The sequence below is a fragment of the Mustela nivalis genome, assembly GCF_964662115.1.
Source record: "Mustela nivalis genome assembly, chromosome: 3".
Taxonomy (NCBI): Eukaryota; Metazoa; Chordata; class Mammalia; order Carnivora; family Mustelidae; genus Mustela; species Mustela nivalis.
In genome coordinates this window covers 4,525,684-4,551,810 of record NC_139022.1, presented here as the reverse complement: position 1 = coordinate 4,551,810, position 26,127 = coordinate 4,525,684, and the positions used below count along the sequence as shown (strand labels likewise).

The 26,127-nt window shown below is 58.8% G+C and overlaps 3 protein-coding genes across 4 annotated transcripts; all 3 read right to left on the bottom strand.

Moving 5' to 3' along the window:
* Positions 1-2,500: 2,500 nt before the first annotated feature.
* On the bottom strand, positions 2,501-10,181 carry TRIM11 (tripartite motif containing 11). The gene is made up of 6 exons (XM_082724015.1): positions 8,879-10,181; positions 7,731-7,826; positions 7,297-7,527; positions 4,328-4,350; positions 4,139-4,239; positions 2,501-3,791 (listed from the first exon to the last, which is right to left on the bottom strand). The coding sequence occupies exons 1-6, from the start codon at positions 9,284-9,286 to the stop codon at positions 3,244-3,246; spliced, it is 1,407 nt and encodes a 468-aa protein (XP_082580141.1). The 5' UTR covers positions 9,287-10,181; the 3' UTR covers positions 2,501-3,243.
* A 309-nt stretch (positions 10,182-10,490) lies between these two features.
* Positions 10,491-16,805, bottom strand: TRIM17 (tripartite motif containing 17; the record flags this gene model as incomplete). 2 transcript variants are annotated; one of them, XM_082724017.1, is made up of 7 exons in its annotated part: positions 16,693-16,805; positions 14,486-14,919; positions 13,746-13,841; positions 13,141-13,371; positions 11,515-11,537; positions 11,323-11,423; positions 10,491-11,038 (listed from the first exon to the last, which is right to left on the bottom strand). In XM_082724017.1, exons 2-7 carry the CDS (start codon positions 14,912-14,914, stop codon positions 10,491-10,493), a joined length of 1,428 nt encoding a protein of 475 aa, XP_082580143.1. In that variant the 5' UTR covers positions 14,915-14,919; positions 16,693-16,805. The 2 variants fall into 2 exon arrangements, with proteins under 2 accessions (XP_082580143.1, XP_082580142.1); XM_082724016.1 differs by lacking the exon at positions 13,746-13,841 and having other exon boundaries at positions 16,693-16,774.
* An 8,163-nt stretch (positions 16,806-24,968) lies between these two features.
* H3-4 (H3.4 histone, cluster member) lies at positions 24,969-25,636 on the bottom strand. Its single transcript, XM_082724040.1, has one exon. The coding sequence runs from the start codon at positions 25,622-25,624 to the stop codon at positions 25,214-25,216; it is 411 nt and encodes a 136-aa protein (XP_082580166.1). The 5' UTR covers positions 25,625-25,636; the 3' UTR covers positions 24,969-25,213.
* Positions 25,637-26,127: the final 491 nt, after the last annotated feature.

Sequence of the window (26,127 nt, the reverse complement as noted above, 5' to 3'; positions counted from 1 at the left end):
GAGGAGGAGGAGGAGGAGGAGAAGGAGGAGAAGGAGAAGGAGAAGGAGGAGAAGGAGAAGGAGAAGGAGGAGAAGGAGGAGAAGGAGGAGAAGGAGGAGAAGAAGGAGAAGAAGGAGAAGAGGAAGAAGAAGAAGAGGAAGAAGAAGGAGAAGAAGAAGAAAAATAAAAAGAAAACTGGAGAATACAAAATGAAACAGAAAATTTTTCTTTGAAAACATCAAGATCATTTTGACAAAATGTTAATTTTACCGACCAAGAAAAAAAAAAAATAAAAGGAAATCACGAAAATGAAAAACGGAAGAGGAGAAACGTCCCTCGGGGAGTGGCGAATCTGAACAGACCCCAACCAGCAGCCACAGAGAAAGAGCGGCAGCAGTAAGAGCCTGCCATCGGAAGGCCTGGCTGGAAAACCCCACGGAAGCTCGGCAGGGAAAGAGCCGTCCTGAGCGAGGGCTCAGAAACCAGGAGGGCTGGGAACCGAGCGCCGGGCCAGCTGCAGACCCACGTCACCCAGCCCGCATGCACGACGCTCCAACACGGAGTCCAACCCCACGAAGACCACCCAGTGTGATTGACCCGGCCTGGAATGTGCACCTGAAATATCTGGATGCTAGGGCGTGAAAGTTAGGCTGCGGTAGCAGGGACGTCGGGAGAGGGGTGTGGCTACGCAGGGTAGGGTCAGTGCGGAGGTGTAAGGAGCGGACTCAGGCGGGCGCACTAGCCAAGGGGACGTCAGGGGTCAGGGCGTGGGGAGCATGGAGGGATCCCTAGCCAAGGGGACGTGGGGGATCAGGGCGTGGGGAGCACGGAGGGATGTGGGAGAGGCGCGGTTCCGAGGCAGGGACTGGAGGGACGCGGGGACAGGAGCATCTCAGAGGGACCTAGGCGGCGTCCAGAGCTACCGAGGATGCGGGCGGTGCAGGGGGAGGTGATGGGGGTGGTGGAGCCTGAGCAGCGTGGGGCATGAACGCCGAATGTAGGGGTAGTGGGCGGGGCGGGGGCTCGCGGCGCAGGTGCTAGCGGGCTATCCTTCCCCAGACCTGGTCCTGCGGACTTTGAGGGAAGGGGGTGCGTTAATGCGGGCGCTGCAAGGGCGGCTGAGGCCCGGGTGCCGGCGGGCTCCACGCCGGGAGTGATTCCACCAACGTGTGCGGAGTCACCCAGTGTACGCACGCAGCTGGTCAGGTGCGACCCGACCTCAGGCGGTGCTTGCGGGGACTCCGCCCTGCTTTCCCGAGGCCTGGCCTGGGGTGAAGCTGGACATCTTTCTCTTCGCTGCTCCGCCGTCGGATTAGACGCAGTAAGGGGACTCCTGGTGAGGGAACAGGACTTTTGTCTGTAAAGACCCCCTTGTGGTTGCTCTACTGACCAGGTGGGGAAGGGCTGCAGAGACGGACTTGCGGCCAGCCCCAGAGGGTACAGCCAGACCCAGTACAGCGGGTCTGGCTGTACGTTTTGATTTTGCCGCTACTTCCTGATGCCCTAAGATTAGAGTAGGCGAGAGTAGGCGCCTGGTCCTGAGTATTGTCTTCTTTCCACTTAATCAGGACGTAGAAGGCCTACTTCTCTTATTGCCCTGCTCCCATCTCCCCATTTGATGACAGAGCCCTCGGGAAGTGGGTAGCGAGAAGCAAGGCTTTGGGGCACTTCAGGAAGTGGTAAGCTGTATGTAGGGTTATGTTTGAAAGCCTCTAGATTGCTGGGCACACCCCACAGATCCTGGCTCCGCACTTAGGTCCCTGCTTTATCCACCCACAGGACCCACACCTGCCAGGGTGGACATCTCTGAGGAGTCATCACCCACCCCTCATGGAGGGGGGTCGTCAGCTCCCCAGTCAGGAGCGTGCATGCTCCTGGGGTCTGTTCACCATCAACAACAGTGGAGGGCACCCCTGGGTCCTGGAGTCGAGCAGGTAGAACACATGGGAAGAGCCCTTGCACTGGTGCCCAGTGTGTCCTGAAGCTGTGGCCAGAGGGTCTGTCCTGGTGTCCTGCACATGCCTGTGTGCTTGTGTGCACTCCTACCCATGGAGGTGTGCCACCAACTGGGTTTCCGGTGGCCATTGTGCAAGCCCCATCCTGCTCCTGGGGAAAACAGACAGTATTGCCCAGATCTGGAAGTGAGGCAGAGGGAAGGCGCTCGGGGGGGGGGGGGTGGGCAGCTCCGCCAGAACCAAGCTACATTGGGGGGAAGCACTGGGCTTTGTCTGTAACTGGAAGGAACTGCTGAAGGCAGCACAGGGTGTGTACATACATAACTGCAAAAACCCCGGAATGGGACAATGATCACGGAACCAATTACTCGGGAAAGTAGCTAGGTACTGAACACAGTGGCCCATGCAGAGTAATTTTCTGGCTTTCTGAAGAAAACAAGGAAACAATTCCCCAGGCCTATGTGTGAAAGGAACATGCAGAAGAGCGCCCCTGCCCTTGCCCTTGCGGGTCCTGCCTCTGTATCTCCACAGCCTTCCCTCCCCTCCTCCAATGGCAGACAGTGCATTACAGACAACCTCCGTTTATTTCCTGCAGGAACAGTCCCTACAATAAATAAAATCTCGGAGTACAAAAAAGCAGAGGCACACTTTTAGGAAGGGTGACAAAACGTGAACAAAGCAGACAAATCTCAGACTCTAATGAGGTGTATATGGTGGGGGCTCTCTGAGGCCTCCCCTGTCTCCAGGCAGAGCAAGAGGGACAGGGTCCATGTGTGCTGAGTTCTGGGGCAGGAGGCTCCCTGGCCAGCGAGTAGAGAATGTGAGGGGGACTCGAACCTGGGGGTTCGAGTGGCTCAGAGAGGAACGGGCGGCTTCAGTGCCTGCTCCCCCTGGGGGCCCACATACTGGCCCTAGAGAACCTTTGTGATGGGCCCAAAGCCCCGAGGGGCATGGGTTGGGAGGAGAAGGTGCTCGGGTGTCTTGCTCTCTGCATTCTCAGGCCTGTTTGCCAATCACCCAAGCCCACCCCGCCCCTGCTTCTCTAGAACTGCACACAGGTGCGCGGGCTTGGAGCTGCCTCTGGCAGCCGATTTCTGGAGGAGCAGCTCCAGGGCTGTGGGAGCAGGGTGGGGGCACAAGGCTCAGGACCTCACGCTGGGAGTGGGGGCGTCCCCCTACACGCACACACGGGGACACCCCTCCAGGAGCAAGAGCATATCCGCTTATCTGTGGTCCGCGCAGAGTGCTCCCCCACATCAGAAGACAGCAGGAGCCACCCAGGTTCCCAGCGGGAGCAGGGAGGCCCCCTCACTGGGGAGCCAGGGAGTCCCCAGGCCCGCCTTTTGGCCTGCAGATGGTCATGGGGATCGGGCTGCTGGACAGAGGCGAGAAAAGGGCTCGCAGTGTCCCCGAGAAGGGGGTCTCAGGGAAGGCGTACAAGAGGGAGCCATCGGTGGCGCTGTAGAAGGACAGGTGTCCAGCCTCATAGTCCAGGAAGATACCCACGCGCCGTGGTGGGTCCCGCAGCGGAGCGAAGGCCCGCTCTGACGAGTTATAGTAGCTGCCCAGGAACACCAGGATCCAAAAGCCATTGCCTGCGAACAGCTCACCCTTCTCTTTGCGGTTGGCGTTCTCCCTGCAGACCCCTAGTGCCCAGCTGGCCCGCTCCCCCACTTCTACCTCCCAGTAGTGGCGGCCGGAGGTGAGGGGTTCCCGGCCCAGCACGCAGGGCCCGGGGTCGAAACGCTCGGGACTGTCGGGCAGCACCTGCCGCAGGTCCCCCCGGCGCACACTCCTTCTGTCCTCCGACAGGACCAACTCGGGGTTGGCGGTGTCAGGGTCCAGGGTCACGTCCCCTGCAGGGCGAGCAGATGTCCCCGGTGAGCTGGAACCCTCTCTGAAAATATCCCCTAATGGCTTGTCCCCACCATGTCTCTGCCACTTGGAAGGTTCTGGAAAGCAGTCCATGCCCCCTGGCGATGCTCGCTCCTTTAGAGCTAAAGGCTTCCTACAACTACCTCCCCACATCTTGTACCTGGAGGCAGGCGGCAGGGCGCAGGTCTGGGGTCCACGCAGGTGCCCCAGCACTAGTTGAAACCCCCTTGGGGGGGGCGTGTCTCACCTCTGCACTTTCTGCCTAACAGCCCCCCACCCTGGGTTTCCCTGAAGCCGGAGCCTGGGCTAGCTCTGATTGCAGACCCACCTCGGAATCTGCGCAGGGCGTCCACCAGCCCTGGAACCCTGCACACTGTCCTCATCTCCATCGGCACCAGCTCCGGTGGCTGCAGCTTCACATCCTGGACCCTGCAGGGGCAGTGCAGGCGTCACCCTGAGGGTGGCCCCCCTGCACCCCACCTACCCACTTGCCCTGGGGAGAGGCCGCAGCTCCTACCTTCGCAGGGTATCCCTGATGTCCTGTGGGAGAGACACACACGGTGTCAGTGCCTGGCCCCAAAACCTGGGCCTCCCCACATCCTGGCCGCCAGTGCCCCCAGAACCTCGCTCTGCCCGACACACGTGATCAGAAATCCACCGGTGGGCTGCCCCCCAGTGCAGCTCAGACAAGGGGACCCTGGGAAGACTCTGGACACATCCAGCCCTGCAGACCCAGCCTCATTCCCTCAACACACCTGGAGGATGAAGGGCGTTGACTATAGGCTCACCCACCCAGAGTCCCCAGCACCTCTGCAGGGTGGGACAAGCAAGCAGGGCCCTGGGCCCCCAGCAGGGAGCCATGCCTCTGCTGGCCTGGGGCTTCCTACCTCCCAGGGCTCACAGGTACCTGGCTGTCTGGAGTCTGCGGCCTCGCCCGGTCCCATGCACCTGCCCTCCCAGAGGCCCCCCAACTCACATCCACCTTCCAGGTGAGGCCTCTCCACTTGGATGCCCCGCTCTCCCATAGGACACAAACAAGCATCTCCCTCAGCATCACGGATTGTGTCCCTTCAATCTAAATGCTGGTGACCCAACCCCCAGGACCTCAGAATGGGGCTGTGGTTGGAGATGGGGTCTTTACAGAGGTGGCTAAGGTTTAAAGAGGTTACCAGGGTGGGCCTGGATCCTACAATCCTTCTCTGAAGAGGACATGGAGCAAACATACACACAGGCAGCCAAGGGCGTGAGGATACCAGGAGGGGAGACCTCTCCAGAAAAATTAGCTCCACCCAGGCCTGATCTGGGACTTCCAGACTCTAGGACCAGGAGACAACACATGTGTGTTGTTTAAACCCCAAAGCCTGTGCTACTTATTATGCAGCCTGAGTTGACTAGGACATCCAATTACTTAAAACACTAGCTGCTGGGGTGCCTGGGTGGCACAGGCCTTGGCCTTGGCCTTTGGCTCAGGTCATAATCCCAGGGTCCTGGAATTGAGCCCTGCATTGGGCTCTCTGCTCAGCAGGGAGCCTGCTTCGTCCTCTCTCTCTGCCTGCCTCTCTGCCTACTTGTGATCTCTGTCAAATAAATAAAATCTTAAACATACACACACACACTAGTTGCTGACGGGAAGTCTTTGGACTTTGCAGAACCCCTGAGAAGGGCTGGGACCTGGCTGGTCCACACGGTCAATCACAGGCAGCTCACCCACAGTGATTCCAACCACATGCCCACTATCAGGCCAGACCTGAGAATGCAGAGGTCTTAAGACGGGGTCCTACAGAGGGCTTCCCTTGAGGAGGGAGATCTGCACACACACGACCGATGGCCTGTGTGTGGGCTGGTTGGTGGGAGGGTAGGACAAGACAACAGCAGGCCTCAAAGGAAAAGGGAAACTGCAGGCTTCTAAAGATACAGTGAGAGGATCAGTGCAGGACTGGAAGAGACACGTGCAAAGGGCCCGGGGCACAAGGAGCTTGGTGTGGGCAGTAGGCAAAGCAGAAACAGCCTGTTCTTCGTAGTTATGCAGGGTGGGTGGCCCACCCCGGAGCACTGAAAAGTGACAGTCCAGACCCACTCAGGAACAGTGTGTGTGGATACATTGCACAAGATCCTCTGTGATGTGAAGGTCATGCAGGGGTCCGGACCTTAAGGAAAGAGCTTGGCCTCCATGTACCCTACCCAGCCCCTTTGGGAGACACATGTTTCTTCAGGAAAAGGCTCTCCACCTACACAGGGTGGCTATAGGGCAAGCCTGGAAGGGAAGCTGGGATGCAGGGGTGTGGCCGCCTGGAAGTCACCCAAACCTGCACTTCCTCTGTCTGAGGGCATACTCACCTACTTGCCCCAGGTGCCAGATGCCTGGCCACTCCCTGGGGCAGGCCTCCACCTAACACAGACCAGATGCTTATGGGCACACCTAACCTCCCTTATTCCCACCAGTAAACAGGGGGCTACCCAGGGCTGCTCTCCTGCCCTTCTATGCAGCAGATCTCACCTCTACCCCCAGCACAGGCAAGGGGAGCCCTGGAACTGGGGGAGGAGGGGAGGAGGGAAGGGCCTCCCTCGCCACCCAGGCAGAGACCCAGGGCGAGGTGCTCTGAGCATATGGGAGCAGTGAGGGGGCACTGGAGGCACAGATGGTCTAACCTGTTAGTACAAAATCCAGGAGGGCAGCTGGCCAGCCGAGACCACCCACGCACTGGGACATCTCAGGGAAGACCCTCAAGTCCCGCTTCATGCAGCCCTGGGATTCTCATCTCTCCTGTGGGGCCAACCTCTCCTCTTTCCAGAACCTCCAGTTCTTTGGCTTCTCCAGCAGCACACACTTCTCCTGACTATCTCGATTGGCCACCTAGTGCCCACCTCACTGACCACAGCCTACTCTGTCCACCTCCCTCACTCCCTGCCAGACTCTCGCCTGGGGTTCTTCCTCTTTCCTAGACTGGAAGCCACTGGAGGTCTCGGCAGTGGGGTGAAGGACCAAGTTCTAACCCCAGGAGAGCAGCCAGGAGCCTCTGCCTGGTCCCTGAAGATCCTCTAGGCTCTGGGACTTCCACCTTGTGGGAGGTGCCCTGGGCTGCACAGCGGTCACTCCCACCCAGGGCCAAGAGTCAGGAGCCAGGCGGAGCCTCCGGAAGACATGGAGCCAATACAGGACTCCCATGGGACACCTGCTGGCCTTTCTTCTCCATATACTGGACCTGAACCTTTGGAGCCAGCCTGGTGACCCACGGACCCTGGATGCCACCAAGCATGTAGCCTGGTCAGAGCTCAAACAGACTCCAGGACAGGCAGCCATTGCTGGTAGAGTTCAGGGTTGGTACCAACTCCCTGAGACCCGCAAGCACACCTGCAGAGGCACATCTGAGATCCCTGCCCTAGCTCCCCTGCCCGGGTGGGAGAGCCTGGACTGCCAGGGCTGCATCAGGATCCTGCCCCACCCGAAGCCCTCACAGGCCCACCCCAGAGTGCAGAGCGGCTCACCTGCAACAGCCCCAGCGCTGGCAGCTGGCAGCGCCCCTCCAGCTCGGCAATGAGCTCGGCCAGCCGGGCGCTCTGCTGGCCCAGGCGGGCAGCGCTGTCCCGGAGTGGGGGCAGCACCTCCAGCTCCTCCTCCTCGAGCCTCTGCAGCAGGCGCTGCTCCTCCTCAGCAAGCAGCCGACGCAGCCGCTCGAACTCCGCCAGCACATTCTGCCGCTGGCTGTCCACCATCTTCTGCCGGGGGGAGACTGGAGGGCTCAGGTCCTGTCCTGCCCCTACCCCATGCCCCGCCCCGCCCCCAACAGGGGTTCCCTGCAGGGTGTGGAACCCTGATCCCTCTGCGGGAGCAGCATAAGGCCCAGGACCGCTGTGTCCCTCCGCAGAGGCTCAGGGGCCGACCACTCCCCACCCGCGACCTCAGGCACTGGGCCACCTGCCTGCCACAAGGCACAGGTCTCCTCAGCCTGGGCCTGGAACAGCAGTGCATCCTCCATTTGCTTCCGCAGGTGCTCCAGGGACTTCTCCAGCTTCCCCTGCGGGACAGTGAGACAAGAGTGACCTCTGGGCCAGTCAACGGTCAACCGTGGCCGAGCCGAGGTCAGCTGGCAGGAATCACAGTCCTGGGCACGACATGCAGACAACCTCAAAGGAGCCAGCGAGGGTGACAGCCCAGAACTCCAGGCCCCTTGCCTGTATTTCGTCTCCTAACCTCCCGCTAATCCCAGCCCCCATACTTCTCCAGGACTGCCCTGGGCTCTCAGGAGGGTCCTGGCCTGCACAGCTCCATCTGGACTTCTAGCTGGACCCAGGCCTGAGAGGTGGTGCTTTCGGGAGTCAGCACCCCAGGGCATGCGAATGCCAGGCACAGCCCTGGGTGGGGGGGGCAGGTAAAGAGTCCCTTTGGTATCCCAAGGACCAAGACCAGCTAGGCACCAGTGGAGTGAGTGAAGGATGTCGGAATGTGCCTCCCCAGAGTAGGCCACTTGCACACCAGGACTATTTGGAACTGAAGCAAGTGGGGAACTGCAGACACAGGAAGGGCCCTCTGCCCTCCTCTTTCTGCCTCTCCCTGTCTGTACCAGGAAGGGGGAGAGCACTCAGCCAAGACGACTCTTCGTCACAGATGAGTCTGACCGAACAGACTTTCCTACTGAGACAAGCCTGATTTTCCATCAGTTTCCAACCCCTCCCATAGTCGCTACTTCTCTCCGGCCAAGGAAGCCCAAATCTCATTTTTGTCTAGGTGCTTCTCCCCAGTTTATCATTCGATGTTAAAATGGAACATAAACTCAGTCTAACTGCATTTTTCACCTCTCTGGGAAGCCCCTTGTACCACCTGAGATTTAAAAGACTAGTAAAACTATGCATTTTTTCACTCGTTACTCTGCCTTTGTTAATTTGCACGCCTCACACACGAACGTAAGAGGTTAGAAAAGTCACAACTGGACCTGCCCCTCCCAGAGAGCACGCCTCTCCCTGATCTCCAGGCTGGTGCCCCACAGGAGGGTGCGGCTTTGGGACTGGCTGCACGCAGCTGGGAGCGAGGGCCCCGCATCCACCCCGCCCCCCACCCCCGGCCCCGCACCTTGAGGTCATCCGCCGCATCCTGCAGCGGGCGCACGCGGTGCGTCCAGTGCTCCCCCGAGCGCTCACAGGCCGCACACAGCAGGCGCAGCTCGTCGCCGCAGAAGGCGGCCAGCGGCTCGCGGTGCGCGGCGCACACACCCTGCGGGACGGGCGACGGCGGGTGCAGGCGCCGCGCCATCTCGGCCATCTTGGCGAGCGGGCGGTTGGGCCGCAGGTTCCTCTGCGGGGACAGCTCGCGGCACTCGGGGCAGGCGTACGGGCCCTCGGGCTGGCCCCAGCAGCGCCGGATGCACTCGCGGCAGAAGTTGTGGCCGCAGTCGGTCATCACCGGGTCCGTGAAATAGTCAAGGCAGATGGCGCAGGTGGCCTCCTCCTGGAGGTTGGTGGACAGGTCGGGGGCGGCCATGGCGCCGCTGGGGTGGAGGAAGGCGGCGCTATCGGTCGTGGGCCTCCGCGGCCGGGATCTGGACAGCGCGCGGGGCCGCGGGGGCTCCGGGGGAGCCGGGCTCGGGGGGAGCGGGGCACAGGGATGCAGGGACGCGGGGCGCAAGGATCCCCTACGCGGACAGGAAGAGGAGCCGCGGCGGAAGCAGGAAGCAGCTGGTTTTTTTTCTCTCTCTCTTTTTTTTTTTTTTGGAACAACCCGCTTCCGCCCCGGATTGGCTGCGGCCTGTCACGCGGCCCGCGGGCTGGACAGTATTGGAGGCTGTTCGCCCGCTGACCTCGCGGCGGCGCTGCCCCGGCCCCCGCGTGCAGTGGGGGCATTGGGGTCACGTCGGCCTCGCGTCCTGACCCGCTGCAGACCCGGGCTGACCCGGCGTCCGGCGCGTTCACTGGGTTCCCCGCGCAGCACAGCGACTGCGAGGACGCGGGCGCCCTGAGGCTGCGCTGGCGAGCCCCAAGCCGTGTCCTGTGCGCCCCTGGACCGGGCACGAGCAGGATGCGTGCAGGGAGGGGCTCTGGTCTCTTGGGGAAGGCACTCACTGACTGGGGTTCTGGGGTAGCCAGCCTACCACAGGGCTGTGAATGCGCCTGAAAGTGCGGAGAGCGGCGGGTGGAAAGGGGTCCCTCCCACCCGTGACGCCTACTCAACTGCGCCCCAGCTTGTGCGACTGGAGAGCTCTGAGGTTTTCAGGGATTCGGTTTGCAGTTTCGTTTTCTCATCACCGCCTCCTCCCTTCCCCCCTTTGCTGCAAGGTGCAAACACCGAGTGTTTGGAAGACAAAGGTGGACCCTGGAGGCCCTGGCTCTCTGTGTATAACCCAAAGCACAGCGGGGCCAGTCCTCTGGCTCCATTCCTAGGTGGGCATACGTATCCCAGAGCTAGTGAATCACAGGCGCCTGGGGCTGGATGTCCTTCCTTGGAATCGGTCCACTAGGGAGCTCCGCGGCTGTCCAAGTTTTCTTCATGAAATGCGTGCGAATATAGCCTCTATCATTAACTGCTTTAATCCGGATTATGTTTCATTTTAGTGAAAGTGCCTTGCACGGCTGGGGGCTCACCAAGGTGCCAGCAGACAGAAAGAAACCTGGCAGGTGGCCTGCGCTGAGCTGCGCGGTCCCACCTTCCCAGGAAACACAGGCCGCCCACATTGCCCCAGCCTCTGCCCCTAGCCCTTCACCCACAGGGTTACTGTAGAGATGACCATCTGGCCTGATTTGGGGGCCCCGAGGCAGAAGAAGGGCTGCAGGGGGCCGGAGAATTCACGTTGGGCGTAGGTGTGCAGGTGGGAGCCATCCCTCAGGTTGTAGAAGGACACCTCTCCTGCCTCGAAGTCCAGGAAGACCCCCACGTGGCTGGGGGGCTCGGCCAGCGTCACCGGGGTTGGGGCGGCCATAACGGGCAGGTACTTCGTCCCCTTGCACAGCTGCACCACCCAGAACCCATTCTCAGGGGACTTGGGGACCTTGTCCTTGCGGCTCACGTTGTCCCTGCACACGCCCAGTGCCCAGAGTGCATCGCCCGTGAGGTTCATGCCCACCTCCCAGTAGTGCCTGCCGGAAGAGAAGGTCTGCTGGCCCACTGCGCAGGGGTAGGCCAGGAATCGGTCCTTGCTGGGGGGCACGCCTCCCAGGGGCGGCGTCAGGTAGCGCCTCTGCCGGCTCTCATACAGCAGGAGGTAGGGGTATGCAGTGGTGGGGTCCGGCACCACATCCTCTGCAGACAGGCCCGGGCCATGAAGAGAGGGCGCCCGTCATCCCTGCTGTCCCCCACCGGCCCTAGGCCTCCCCCAGGAGACTGGGTCCCTGACCCTATCGGTGGTGCTATGGTGAAGCAGCCAGGGGTCCGTGTGGGCACCTCCACCTGGGTTAGCACAGGGACACAACAGAAAGCACGCCCTGGAGCAGCAGGTTGGACAACTGTCGCCCCCATTGCGGGCTCCCTCGGAGTGACCAGGGGTGGGGTGGGGAGTCGTCCAGGGCCCCTGGGCCCCTGCTTACCTTGAAAACTCTTGAGCACCTCTATCTGCCCAGGGACCCTGCAGACGGTCCTCAGCACGGTCGGGATGGCCTCCGGGTACTGGACACTCAGGCTGTTCTTCCTCCAGTGGACACAGGTCTCACTGTCCCTGCTGGCCCCATGCGGAGCCCTCCCTGTGCCCATCACTGCCTCCCCCGCAGGTGGCCGCCTACCTGCTCAGGAGCTCCTTCATGTCCTACAAAGCAGGAAGGGGGTAGGGAAGAGGGAGACGGGCAGGACCTCGTTAGGGTTGGGGGCGTCATGTCTGCATTTCTGGTCTGCAGAGCTGGAAGGATTTCAGGGTGCTTTCCCAAGACCCTGTACCCCTTTGTGGGCCATCCCCCTGTCGTGGCTGCACACAGGAAGCCACCACCTCTGGCCACCAGGCCTCCTGCTCTTCCCCCTTGGAAGCTGTTGGCTCATGAGGGATGGCGGTGGGGGGACGTGACACCCAGCCATCAAATGGGGCCTTTGGTACTTTATCCTGGCCTTGAGTGAGTCAGATGTCTGTGTACTCTCCTGCAGACCAGCTGCATTTTTTAAAAAAGATTTTAAAATTTATTTGATAGACAGAGATCACAGGTAGGCAGAAAGGGAGAGGCAGAGAGAGAGAGAGAGAGAGAGAGAGAGAGAAGGAGGCTCCCTGCTGAGCAGAGAGCCCGATGCGGGGCTCGATCCCAGGACCCTGAGATCATGACCTGAGCCGAAGGCACTGGCTCAACCCACTGAGCTACCCAGGCACCCCCAGCTTCTTTTTAATAGTAGACAAAGCGCTCCCCAACATTTGGGCAATTGTCTAGTCTATCATCCGCAGGAGGCGGTTTCCTGGGCACAAAGCCCACGGGAGGTCAGGACAACAGGCAAACGTGGGAATTGACTCAGACAAACAGGATGCCCAGCACCCGGCAGGCAGCCTCTGCCTCTGGTGTCTAAACATGCCCGTGCATGCATGTGTGTATGTGTGTGCCTGCATGCAATCGTGGGGAATCCTGTCTGCTGCCAGGGATTCCATCGCTCCCCGTGCTTGATACCTGTCCTACTTGTGGGGCACCACAGCCCCTTGTGGTCAGGCCCTCGTTGGGCCGCCTGGGCCTGCCTTTGCTCCTGTCCTGCCTGCAGTTGCATGATTCCCTCCTGCCTGCAAAGTCATGGGCACCTATCTGGGCCAGCGTGTCTATGCCCCACCTCACCACACTGACCACAGCTGCCCCAGGCCACCTCCTCGCAGGCCTGGAGCCTGGGCACAGTGTCTTCCTAATGCATACGCCTCAGCCCCAGGGCCTCAGAAGGCGGCTGTACTTGGAGATGAGGTCTTTACAGAGGTGGTTATGGTGACTAGGGTGGGCCCTGATCCCGCAGGATGGGTGCCGCTGCAGGAAGAGGAGATGTGGACCCAGAAACACACAGAGAACAGAGTTTCCATAGTGTAGTGGTTATAATGTTCACCTCACCCACAGAGAACACAGCTGTCTGTGACGGGGAGGAGAGAAGCCTGCAGAGGAGCCGGCCGCTGCCCACCCCAGGAATGCAGACTCCCAGCCTCCAGGCCCCCAAGAGAACACGTCTGCCTGCGGTCTTTGTCACTCAGCCTTGGCTGACCTTGTCAGAGCCTTTCCTTCAGTGGTGGGGGTGGAGGTACAAGGACAGCACCCTTGGGCCTGAGCCCCTCCCCCGTGCCCAGGTGACCAGGGATGCTGAGCTCTTTCACCTCACCCTCCAGGTGAGCAGGGGTGCTGAGATCTTTCCCTTTCCCTGCCAGGCCTGCAGGCCAGGCCAGCAGGGGTGCGGTCGACCCTCACCTGCAGCATCTGCAGGGGTGTGTGCTGGTTCCTGTCCTCCAGCTGCAGCAGCAGCATCTCCAGGGTGTGGCTCTGCCTCTCCAGGGTGGTTGAGCTCTCCTGCAGCTTGGCCACCACCTCCTCCTCCTCCTCCTTCAGGGCCTGGAGGACACGCTGCTCCTCCTCCACAAGAAGGAGGCCCATCTTTTGAAACTCCACCAGGATGCGCTGTCTCTGCTCCCTAACCTTCACCTGCAGGGTGTTGGGGGGCAGACCTGAGGGCCTGCTGCCCGCGATGTCCTCTCCCTTCCTGGCTGGCTGCACCTACCAGCTTGGATGCTGGCCTCCTCCTGGCCCTGGGCCCTGATGACCCACAGAAAAGTCCTCCTGAGAGGGGTGGGAGCATTCGTGGGGGTTCCCCACCACCTGTGTGCCCTCATTCCTGTATCTGTGACACCGCCAGCCTGTGCTGACCTCAGGTTCTCCATCCTGATTCTGGTGGGACTCTGAGCTTGGGGTATGTATCGAGGGCTCATGCAGGCCCTGCGGGGGCTCTGGGTCCGCAGGCCAGGCTCTCCCACCCCACAGGGCTGCTGTGAGCACCCACCCTGGCCCCCAGCACCTGCCTGCCACTCAGCCAAGGCCTGTTTCTCCCTGGCCTGCAGCTTCCCCGTCTTCATCAACTCCTCGCGGAGGTGCCCCATGTCCGCCTCCAGCTTCAACTGTGGGACACACAGGCCGCAGGATTGGGTTCCAAGGCTCTCACTCCTGGGCATCTGGGTGATGCCTCCAGAGGCTCACCCCCCAGGAATAGCATGAGGGGGGCTGTGGGTGGACACATGCCTCCCAAAACATGCCCCTTTGTCAAGAGGGTTGTTTGGGCTGGAGCCAGCTGAGGATGATCAGCCTCAGAAAGACACCTTCCCAGGCCTGCCCTCTCCTGACTCCGGATCCAGACTGCTGAGCAGTGAGAGGTGCCACAACCCCCCTATCCTGGGAAGTTTCACGGTTGAACAGGAAGAAGGACCATGGTGGGTGATGAGGTCACCAGCATGGAGCCCCCCACACTGGGATTCGTGCCCTCACACCTCCTGCCCAGTGCCCAGGGAGGACACAGGGCAGAGCCAGCTTGCTGGGAACCAATGCTGCTGGAGCCCTGACTGGAGGGACCCGGGCAGGGCCTCCATCAGCCAGGACTTCCCAACAGCTGTGACCCAGCCCACTGCGTTGTCGCAGGAGCATGTGGACACTTTGGTCACATGGTCCCACACTTGGGCTGTCCCTTATGGTAGCTGTTCTCCTGCCAGCCTCCTGACGCATGCACTTGGCCTCCGTGTGCACCCCTCTCCCCCTAGCCTGGACGCACCCTGTACTCCTGCACAGCCTCCTCTATGGGGACAACCCTGTGGGGCCGGTGCACCCGGGACTCCCTGCAGACGACACAGATGGGGCTCTGGTCGTCCTCACAGAAGAGCTTCAGCAGCTCCTGGTGCGCCCTGCACAGGTCCCGCCTCTGGAAAGCCGGGTGCTGCCGTGCCATCTCTGCCACCTTGGTCAGCAGGCGGTTGGGCCGCAGGTTCCTTTGAGGGGACAGCTCGCGGCACTCGGGGCAGGGGAAGGAGCCCCGCCGCTTCTTGCCCCCTTTCCTGCTCTTAGCCTTCTCCCAGGTTAGCTGGATGCACTCCCGGCAGAAGTTGTGGCCGCAGGCCGTCATCACGGGGTCCGTGAAGTAATCGAGGCAGATGGAGCACGTGGCCTCCTCCTGCAGCTTTCTGGCAAGTTCCAGGGCATCCATGTCTCCTGGGAAGGAGCAGGAGATCCCTCATACCCTCTGGCAGAGAGCCCTGCCTTTGGCCGGCCCCACCCACAGTAGGGAAAATCATGCTAAGTTGGTTCAGTGTGCCCCCCCAATAGGAGGTTCCTCAGCCCCCCACAGACCTGTCTAGAGCAAGAATCCTGTTAGGCCCATCTGGCAAGAATCCCCCTCCCCATGCCACCTCTTAGTGACTTTCCATCACTGACCTCCCCACCCCCTGCTCTGTGGCCATAAATCCCCACTTGTCCATCCTATGTTGAGATGAGCCTGTTCTCCACTGGGATCTCTTTCTCCCTATTGCAATAACCGTGAAAAAACCTCGTTTGTAGAAACAACACCGGTTTTTCTACTGTTCTAACTACAGACCGACTCTGGTCTTCCTTGATAAGGTGTGGTGCAGAAAAGTCAGTCATGTGTGCGTGCATGCACAGAACAGAGATGCTAACACAGGTCCAGACACACACACAGTATACATGCATGCACACACAAAGACCGTATACACACATGCACGCACACAGTATACACACATGCATATATGCAGCATACACATGCAAGCACACACGGTATGCACACATGCATGCAAAGACAGTTACACACATGCACAGAGCACGTACAGTGCACACACAGTATACATATGTGCATGCATACATGTATCTGCACATGCATACAGAGCAACCATACGTGTACCCACACATGCACGCACACATGTATCCACAATGCATACACACAGTATCCACACATGCACGCACACAGCACCACACACGCACACATGTGTACACATATGTATCAGCACATGCATGCACACAGTATACACACATGCATACACACGTATCCACACATGCATATGGAGTATCCACACACACCGTATACACACATGCACATATATAGTGTCCACATATACATGCATGCATGTATCCACGCATGCATACAGATCATCCACACATGTATCCACATATGCACACACGTTTCCACACATACATGCACACATGTACCCAAACATGCACCCACACATGTACACACAGTATCCACACATGCACTCATGTACTCACATATGCACGCACACAGTATCCATGATACACAAATGCACACACACGTATATACATGCACGCACACAGTATGCACACATGTACACACACAGTATCCACACACACGCACAGTATCCACACACGGGGCATACACAGGTGTATACCTGTGCACACACTCTGGGGTACCAGTACCCCGACCGCATGCCTCAGAGGCCCAAACCCCCTACGCAGATCAGAGGCGGCTGCTGGAACTGTGCTAGAGGCTGGACGTGCACATTGCTCTTGGGCTGCACGCACTACCCCAGCTCCTGGCTCTGCAGTCCTCTGAAGTGATGGACGCTGGCAGCCTCACATCGTCTGCGGGCCCTGAGGGGTTCCCTTTATTGGAGCTAACCTCTGCAGAGGGCTAGGGCTCAGTCTCCCCCTTAGCTCTCGGCCACCGGAGGCGCACTGCCGCCCCCAAGAGAAGCAGGGGTAAGCGCGGCAGTCAGGGGGGCTGGGGTTCCGCTCAGGATGGGGAGGGGAGCCGCCCAAGGACCCCAGACCTGTGAAGACCGACAGCCCCCCCGCCCCCCCCGCGTCCGGGAATGCTCTTCCGTAAATGCCGCGGTAACCCGTCCACCGTCTGGTTCCCGTTGGTAACCATCTTCAAAGCGGGGTCTGCTACTTGGGCAACGGCGCCCACTATGTGACCGCCGCTGGCCCCGGGGGTCTTGAGGGACTGGTACTCACGGGGGAGGGGGCGGCCGGCCGCACTTCGAAGGGCGTAGGCGGCCAAGGGCTCAAAAGCTCCCCGGAAAGCCTGAGCGCTGAAGACTTTCTGGGCGGGGGTGGGGGAGCGCAGGGGGCCGGCAGGGCCTGGAGCTTTGTGGCGTCAGCAGGGGCGGGGCGGGGCGGGGCGGGGGGTGGGGAGGCTAGCTACGGGGTGTGGGTTGTCAGCAGCCTGGTTGGCGGGGAGGGGCGCGGAAGCCTCTTGACAGGCGAGGGCGAGCTCAGAATTGGCCAGGGTCGGGGAAGGAGGTCTCTGGGTGGAGATGAGGGGGTCGCCCCATTTGGGGAGGTGAAGGGTTCTCTGGGGGTGATGAAGGGGGTCTCCCCGTTGGGGCAGGTGAAAGGGTTTGGAGGGTATGAAGGGGGATCGCACCATTGGGGGTGGTGAAGGGATCTCTGGTAGGGGGGAGTTGATGCGGGGAGGTGGCTCCGTTGAGGGAGGTGAGGGGCTCCTCCGCCAAGCCCACAGCGGCCCCACCTCTCTGGTGCACACGTTAGTGGTCCTGCCGTGGAGAGGGGAGGGGGTGGCAACCAGATCTTGGGTTAGGTAGGCAAGGAGGGGTGGAGGGGCTGCGGCAGGATTGACCCGTTGGGGTCTTGCCAGCGTGGGAGGTGGTTGGCGGGCTGCTGCCCCCAACCCTGACCTCGCCCTGGCTGGTTGCTGCTTGTCCCCAAGTCCTGGGCCCTGGGGGAGAGGACAGATGAGGAAACAGCCTGGGCCTGCACAGGAGGGCGGGAAAGCAGTTGGGTGGTGTAGACTCACGCTGGTATAGATGCACACGGGTGTAGACACACTCGAGGACAATCTGGCAGCTCAGCCAGGGTCTGCACCTGAGCGGTGCAGGGGGGAGGCAGGGTGGACCACATGCTGATTCTAATCTCCCCTCTGGAATACTGTCCCCTCTGCTGTCCTTTCCACCAGCGAGGGGATTCTCGGCGGAGGGTTCCTTTCCATTTAGGAAACGGAGTCACAGAACGCTTAAAACTTTAAAATAATTTCAAGAAAACACACAAGAGAGCAATAGATCCCATGTACTAACCCTTTTAGGGTGTTTGCTGGATCTGTCCTGCTGTTTTGTCTTGGGGGGAGAATGTTTGTGTGACTTGAGCCAACCCCAGGCCCCGCTGCCTCATACCCACCTGCTGCTTTCTGCAGGGGAGGGAATATTGGGATCCTGCCTGTTATACCCAGAAAAGACCTCATGTGTCTGCGTGTATTGGGGAGCCTGCCAAGGAACTCTCCAGCTTGTTAAATGGTTGAGGGCTTCTGGGAACAGAAGGTGCACACCTGCCTCAGTAAGGGAGAGGGAGGGGAGAAGTGACTCCATGGGTCCAAAAGCAGGTCCCTTTAGGAAAGGCAAATGGGTGTGGAGGAGAAGGGGAGGCAAGAAAGCCTGTGACCCTGTTTGTCTATACGGCTGTAAGCGGCTTTCCCATCTCCTTCAGGTAGAAAGCCGCTCCCAGAGGGCTCTACACAACCTCATGTCCCAGAACTCGCTGCTTCTGGTCCAACAAGGGAAGCTCTCAGGAGGCTTTCTTTTGCACCCGTTGAACCTTCAGTGTCTTTATCTTAAAATAAGGTGGGAATTCTGGGGCCGGGAATAGCCCCTTCACTTCCCACGCATCTTCCCACGCCTCATCCCCCACATCTTCTCCACACACCCTCCAATTGAGGGTCTTAATTTTATTGTTCACCCCATTCCTTTCCTGCTAGCCCCTCTCTAGCAGATGATAGCCCCAGCACCTGCACTTGCAGTTCCTGCAAACCCAGTTTCTGTATTTCTTGCTGACATGATTGTTTTTATCTGCAGTTACCACAGAACCTGCTGTATCTGTCAGGATTTTGTGGCCAAAACATGCAGTCCGGCCCCCCAGATACAGCAGATAGCTATAGCAAGGGTCATCTCTCACACTTTCTATGTGCACCATGAGCCTTGCAGGAGAAGGGCAAATCTTTCCTTCTACCCTCTTAGGTTCTTCACCTGAGGTCTGTGAATTAGCAGCCAGATGAACAGGTGAGAAGGCATACAAATTTTATCTAATGTTTTCAATTGTACATGTATGGGGACTTCACAAAAAGAACTGAAAATACAAATTGGCCTCTGCACCATTTTCACAAAGGGTGATAAGCTGTGGAGAAATACCTAGACAGAGGGAAGGGGGTTTGTGTTTCTGGGGTAAGTTGTGGGACGGTGACTGGGATGCATTCAGGAGGAGCTGCAGATAGACTAGGGTTGTTCACACAAACTCCTCTCAGTCCCATCTCTGGTGATAAGAGTCACTGTCCTCTCTCTGGCTCAGGAGAGGGGCAACTCTGCAAACAGAAATTTTCTGTACACATGGGAATTTCCACCTTGCTTTTTGAGAGAACAACTGGGAGGGCAGAGGTCCTCCTATGCATGCTGTTTCTCAGTAGCCTTCAGCTCAAAATCCTCAGTCTGCCACATGGTGGACTGTGGGGTCGCACGTCCCGATCCCCGTCGGCCTCTTGGTGGGGACCTCATGCAGAAGACCGGTTCTCGGCCTCTGGCACGGGATGGGCATTGCCGGCACTCAGAGCCAGTAATGCCAGAACCTGCTGGAAGGTTGCTCCTGCGGCATAAGGAGGGCTCAGCTAATCCAAGCCATTGGGACTGAGCCACAGGCTCTGTGGGGATGGCAGACAGCATCTGTCTGGGGCGTTCCTACCTTAGGAGGTGGTGGCAGTCTTTACGGCAGTGCCTCTGCTCCTCCCCATGTCCCTGTCCAGCAGCTGAGACCACAGGAACTGTCCTGACTTGGGGGTCTGCTGTTATCCTTTTCTAGGTGACCCTCTCCAATTTTTTTTTTTCAAAGATTTTATTTGATGGAGAGAGACACAGCGAGAGAGGGGACACAAGCAGGGGGAGTGGGAGAGGGAGAAGCAGGCTTCCGGCTGAGCAGAGCCCCATGTGGGGCTCAATTCCAGGACGCTGGGCTCATGACTTGAGCTGAAAGCAGACACCTAACCGGCTGAGGCCCCCGGTGCCCCTGGGTGACCATCTTCACTGCAGAGAACTGCCCCTCCACTCAGTCTGCACCCTTTGCCCCCAGGGGAACAGTGGGTGTGGGTCAGGGCTCTTTCCCAGTTCTAGTCTCCACCTGCATTTCTTCCTGGGGACGGGGCCAAGAACCCTCAGAGGGAGCTCTCAGTGGAGTCCATCGCACAAGGAGGGCAGGCTGTCAGCTGGAAAAGCCTGGAATGAGTTCCTAGCTTCCTGGACCAGCTTCATGCGGCAATAAATGCCATGACCCACAGCCCCCAAGTCTCCTGCCTTTCATTCTTCCAGCTGAGGAAACAAAGTTTCCTTTGTCCCTGTTGGGGTCCCCTATCAAAGGAGCGAGACTGAAACAAAGTGAAGGTCAAGCAAAGCTTTATTTCGCACCAGTATCGAGAATCAAATTGACCGGTCCGGGCCGTCTCTTACAGAGAGAGCAATGACCCCCAGCCTCACAGACTAGCTTTTATAGAGTAAAGGCCATGTGGTTGAGCCTGGCCACATACAGGTGGCCAATGAGATTGTAACACACAGAGAAAGTTGCATAGTCATGTTAGGTCACACACAGGTGGCCAATTGAATTACAATTCACCCTATAGTAGCTATTTGAACTAGCCTATTACTCTGGTCAGAATTGGTCCCAAGTTTGGCATCCAAAAGCCAGGATTTACATTCTTTGGTGCTTAGGGAGATAGTACTGATTGGATGTCTCCACCTGGCCTGACTCATCCTTGCATTCTGGGCTCTGTTATCAGGAACTGGTCCACCATATTTTACTGGTTTCGCAGACTTGCTTTTAAGTAAGTTCCTCTTGGGGGGTGGGCAGGGTCAGTTTAAGTTTTACTGCACCAACAACAAAATGGCTGTTTAACCGAGATGGAGTTGCTCTGGCTAAGTAGGCCCCTACAGTCCTCACATCTAGAAACTTGCCTCCAAGTGCCAGTTGGAGAAAGAACTAATTCTAATGCTGATGTGAAGTGTAAGGACAGCATATCAGTCAGGTCAGACTAGGTAACAGACCACAGCCGGGTCCTGAGGTCTGGACTCTGAGCATGGGGGTCTCTTGGTCCTGGGGTCCTGGATGCTGAGCCCCAGGGTCTCCCAGTCCTAGGGCCTGGACACTGAGCCTAGGGATCTCCTGGTCCTAGGGGCCTGGATGCTGAGCCCCGAGCATTTCCTGGGGGCCTGGAGACTGAGCTCCAGCCGTGGCCCTTTCCTCCTGAGGCTCCACTCCCCGCCCAGCATGCAGACGGGCTTGCTATGAGTGATATGCTTCTGTGTATTTCCCTTACTTTCAGTTCTTGGCTTTGCTTCTGATACTTCTGATCCCCAAATGCATGTGGGGGAGGGGCGCTTCCTTCCCCTAGGCAAGTCTGTGGTAGCAGCTGGGGGTCCCGAGTGTGACTCAGCTCTGACCCTGTCGATGTGGACAGAGCATCAGATCCCACAGGGTCACAGTTCAGGCCCATACACCACCGCACTGTAGACCCCAATTGCAAGTGCGCTCTGGCCCCCACGACAGGCCCTAGGTCCCCAGGGTGGGTTCCTTTCATGTGCTGAGCAGCTCACAGAGCTAAGGGAAGCCTGTCACTTGCTTGATGACCAGCTTCCTACAAAGACATGAAAGGCTATGAATCAGCAGCTGGATAAAGACACAGTGGGATCTGGGAGGGTCCAGCCTGCAGGGCCTTTGTCCCCACAGAGCCAGGGGAACTCCCCCTATGTGTGCATGCATTCTTGCTGAGCCCAATCTGCCATCTTCAGGGGCTTTCCAAACTCCCCTTACCTACACACACTCCAGGGTGGGGGCAGGGTTTATTGTAAATAATGAACGTCACCTTTATCAGCCTCATCACCTAGAAACTTCCAAAGGTTTGAGACCCAATGTTTATTTCTTATGACCAGCCACCATATTACACTTGTCTTCTCCCCACATCCTCACATGACCGTCTCTCTGTGCATGTCTGCGTCCTAACCTCCTTTTCTTACAAGGACGTCGGTCCTATGGAATTAGGAATTACTGTCGTGGCCTCATTTCCTCCTGCGACCACTACAAAGGCCCTGTCTCCAAATACGGTCTCATTCTGAGATCCTGGGAGTTGGGGTGCAGCACCAGACTGTTGTCGGTTTTGGGGCAGACACCATTTGGCCCACCTCAGAGGGTGGACACACTGAGCATCCGTCCCCTTCATTGGGCTGTCTGATGTGACTTTTGGAAAATCCCCTGGGCCAGGTGCTGACATTCTGATGTCTAGGGGCTCTCATGGTGCAACTCAGGCCAGGTACATAAACCTGGGCCCCAGACTAGGGGAAGAAGCCAGCATCTCCTGTGAAGACTGCGGGATGGGCTCTGTGGGATGTCTGGAGATGATAGGCAGTTACCAGGCCTCGTCTGTTGGTTGAAACCTCCAGCCCTGGGAACACTCAGGTGCAATCTGGAACTGGCACCTGGATTCAGAGGGCAGGGAGAGACCCCGGTGATGGCTTGGCAGATGGCGTGGTGGTAAGCCAAGGGAACGGACAACCAGGTTTGAGGCAACCAGAGCCCTAGATCCCCACCCCTGTCCGCCCAACCTGCAAGCTTGTAACGAGGCCGTAACTGGGCTCGGTCATGTACCCCACGCAGGTGTTCTCAACAGCTCCTCACCATCTCCAGGATCTGTCCTTGGAGGAGCCCCGGGTGCAGGAAAAGCAGATGGGACCCACGGAACCCAGGGTGGGGGTGAGAAGCCTTTGAGTGCAGGGTCCAGCTCTCAGGTCAGTGGGTGGTCACATCTTTTTTTTTTTTTTCCATAGATGTATTTATTTGACAGAGCGAGAGATCACAAGTAGTCAGAGAGGCAGGCAGAGAGAGAGGAAGGGAAGCAGGTTCCCTGCTAAGCAGAGCCTGATGCGTGGCTCAATCCCAGGACCCTGAGATCATGACCGGAGCCGAAAGCAGAGGCTTAACCTACTGGGCCACCCAGGCACCCCAGTGGTCACGTCTTCTTGATGTCATTCCCCAACACTGTCCCTTGAGAAGGAAGAAGGCTAGGAGGAGGGTCCCCTGACTCCTGACTCCCCAGTTGGGAAGCCCATCACAGTGCAGCCCCAGTTCCTTATATCCCACATCCTCCAAAGGACCTCCTCGAATGCACCTGCTGCACCCTCCCCTCCATGACAGCCTGTTGGGGGGCTCTGAGCCAGGACTCATCCCCCCCCGGGGATTGCTGGAGTCCCCTTGGCCCATTCATGTCCTTTCGGCATGCTACGTTTTTTGGAATGCCGATGACATTTCAGGCACGGAGGATCCCTCCTGCAGCCCTGCTCCCCGCAGACTGCATCTTCCAGCCCATGAGTGTAATTAGAAACACAGACAGAGGATTTGCTTTGTTGAACAGTAACTGCACACATCGGGATCTAGTGTGCAGAAGGCTGGGGACTAAGAAGGGGCATCCCTGGTCCGCGAGATTCTTCTGAACCACCGCGCACCCCTTCCTGCACCCTCGTGATTGTCACCCGCTCCCTGGACTGGAGCCTGGCTTGGCCCGTGCATTCGGCCATGTATGCGTTCACCTGTCATGGGCGTCTGTCTGAGCAGCTGCTCTGAGCCCCAGCCGGCGATCAGGTGCTGGCTTGCCTGCCTTCAGTCCTCTCCTAGACATTCCGCACTCGGCTGTCCCCACGTGCACATGCACATGAGGCCTGAAGGCGTGGACTTGGGGCGAACAGGTACAGACTGCATGTTTAGTATGCCCACATGCTTGGGACGGGCAGACAGAGGCACAGATCATAGCTGTCATGGTTTTACATGTTTACAAAGCTAATCAAATCTTCCCTGGGGCCTCGAGGTTGGTGCTTACGACAGACACCTGAAAGCTGGGACTTAAAAAAAGGACATCTATGACCCCGCGCTGTACTTCCGATGGCAGCACTCCCTTTTCTGTCCTGCGGTGTTCGCTGCGGGATCCTGGCTACACCACACTGGAGGGCACTCCCAGCATTTCCGGCCATGGGGCTGCCACCTTTCAGCGCTGTTCCTGTGGTTTCGCCGTGCACCGCCAAGTTGGGAGGGTGCTGGAAGGTTCTCTAGAGAGCAAGGCTGAGCCCCCTCAGTCCCCCCCTTTCGAGGATGCTGGGCTGATGTGTCCCCCCTGGCAGGGGTTCTGCCCAGATCTCTGGAGGGCGTCTGTGAGCAGAGGATTCTCATGAGGCCCCAGCGGGGACACAGCCATCTGTTTCGACACCTGTTGGAAAGGCTTCCATGACCATCCGTTTCCGTGACCCTGAGCGACTTTGATTACTTTCTTCCTTGGTCCTCAGTTCTTTGCTTCTCCTGCCTCCTGTCTCGGGCCCTTGGACGGGTCATGAAATGGACACAAAGAACAGAGGACCTGGATCTGCCCCTCCCTGGCATGGTCTGCTAAGGGAAGTTTCACCACCGCCGAGCCCATCCTGCCAGGCATAGCCATCTGCACGGTTTCCCCAAATGCAGCCAGTTAGCCAACTTCTTTCACCTCCAAGGCCATTGAGCAGGAAGTGGGGAAGGACACAGAAATCTCGCTCTCTGCACTGGGCAAAGCTTTCCTGAGGACTTCAGGAGGGGTGGAAAAGGTACAACAGCCAGACATGGGCTGACTGAACCGGAGCCCAGTGCTGAGGGGTAGCACTGATCTTCAGGCCAGAGCATGGGCTGTCCCTGAAACATGGCTCATGGTGGGACACATGTCCATTCAGGCCCTCACTTCACTGGGAGTACCTTGCAAGGACAGACCCATGGACTTCAGGTCACCGTACCCACCAGTTGGGTCTTACCATCTTAATGCTTGGAGACCATGCCTGCAAAAGTCCTCCGTCCGTAACCTCCCAGCCACGCTGAGGTGGTCAGTCCCACTCCCACCCTGTGGTCATGTCCAGCCCACCACCCCGGTTGTGGGGTTTCCCCCACCATCCCAGTTGTAGGATTTCCCAACCACCCCGGTTGTAGGCCTTCCCCATCACCCTAGTTCCAGGGTTTCCTGGAAGCCCTAGCTTTCTCCCCACCATCCCAGTTATAGGGTTCCTCCTCACCACCCCAGCTACAGGTTTTCCCTACTCCCCATTGCAGGGATCGCCCCCCCCCCATTGAAAGGCTTCCCAGTATCCCGGTCGTCGGCCCCCCCCCATTATAGCCCTAAGGATTACCACCCCCCCCACCCACACACTTGTACTGTTTCCTCCAAGTGGAGATCCTGCTGCTCACCTTGCAGGGTTGGGAAGTTGGTTCACATGTTGGCAGCCACAGACCCTCCCAAGGGTGGGGGCTTCCATGCATTCTCCCCAGGGAATCCTAGTTACTGCAACCCACTAAGTGGATGCGGAGACAACATGAAGTAGTTGGGAGTCACCCCGGGTTGGCACAGCACCCTTTGTGGCCAGGTGGTGGCTCTGAAAAGAGCCTTTGGGGTGAGCACTAGTGCTCTGGTGGAGCGGCCTGCGCGGGGGCCTTAGGCGCGCTCCCCGCGAATGCGGCGCGCCAGCTGGATGTCCTTGGGCATGATGGTAACCCGCTTGGCGTGGATGGCGCACAGGTTGGTGTCCTCGAACAGCCCAACCAGATAGGCCTCACACGCCTCCTGCAGTGCCGTGACGGCCGACCTCTGGAAGCGCAGGTCGGTCTTGAAGTCCTGCGCGATTTCACGCACCAGCCGCTGGAACGGCAGCTTGCGGATCAGCAGCTCGGTGGACTTCTGGTACCGCCGGATCTCACGCAGAGCCACCGTGCCAGGCCGGTAGCGGTGTGGCTTCTTAACGCCGCCTGTTGCCGGCGCGCTCTTCCGGGCCACTTTCGTGGCCAGCTGCTTGCGTGGAGCCTTGCCGCCTGTGGACTTGCGCGCCGTCTGCTTCGTGCGGGCCATGGGTCCCGTGCCACTGAAGGAACTGCCGCCACTTCCACTGCTGCTTGCTTACAGCAGAGACGTGGAGCAGCGCCCACTTTTATAGAGGCTGAGGCCTTCCCATTGGCTGGCGGCCGGGTGGCGCGATGGCAGGCTGCGCTCTGATTGGCCCGCAGCACGCGCCACTCAGCCCCTCGCCCCTTAAATGCGCAGGTGCGGGCATGACAGCCAGTCAGTTGGGTGGAGCACACAGGCATTGGAATGCGCTGGTTCCGGTGCTGGCCGGCTGGGGGTCAGGGTCCAGCGGGTCAGGGTTGGGTCATCTTGTGGGGCGCGGTGCGTCTCCCCACACAGCTCCCTCCTTTCCCCCTCAGCATTCCCTGTCGCTCTCGACCCGCAAGAACGACCCGCAGACGAGGTTGAGTGGCAAACTTCTTTATTGTCAATCTTGATCCGGGAACTCTGAACACCGATCATAACCCCAAGTTATAGGAAACAGTGGATAGAAAAACAACCAATCACCA

Coding starts and splice junctions, on each gene's coding strand:
- TRIM11 (XM_082724015.1), bottom strand. CDS start 9,286: ATGGCCGCCCCCGACCTGTCCACCAACCTCCAGGAGGAGGCCACCTGC. Junction 7,827..8,878: donor ATGCGGCGGATGACCTCAAG/GTGCGGGGCCGG, acceptor ACTGTCCCGCAG/GGGAAGCTGGAGAAGTCCCT. Junction 3,792..4,138: donor CGCCCTGCGCAGATTCCGAG/GTGGGTCTGCAA, acceptor CTCGCCCTGCAG/GGGACGTGACCCTGGACCCT.
- H3-4 (XM_082724040.1), bottom strand. CDS start 25,624: ATGGCCCGCACGAAGCAGACGGCGCGCAAGTCCACAGGCGGCAAGGCT.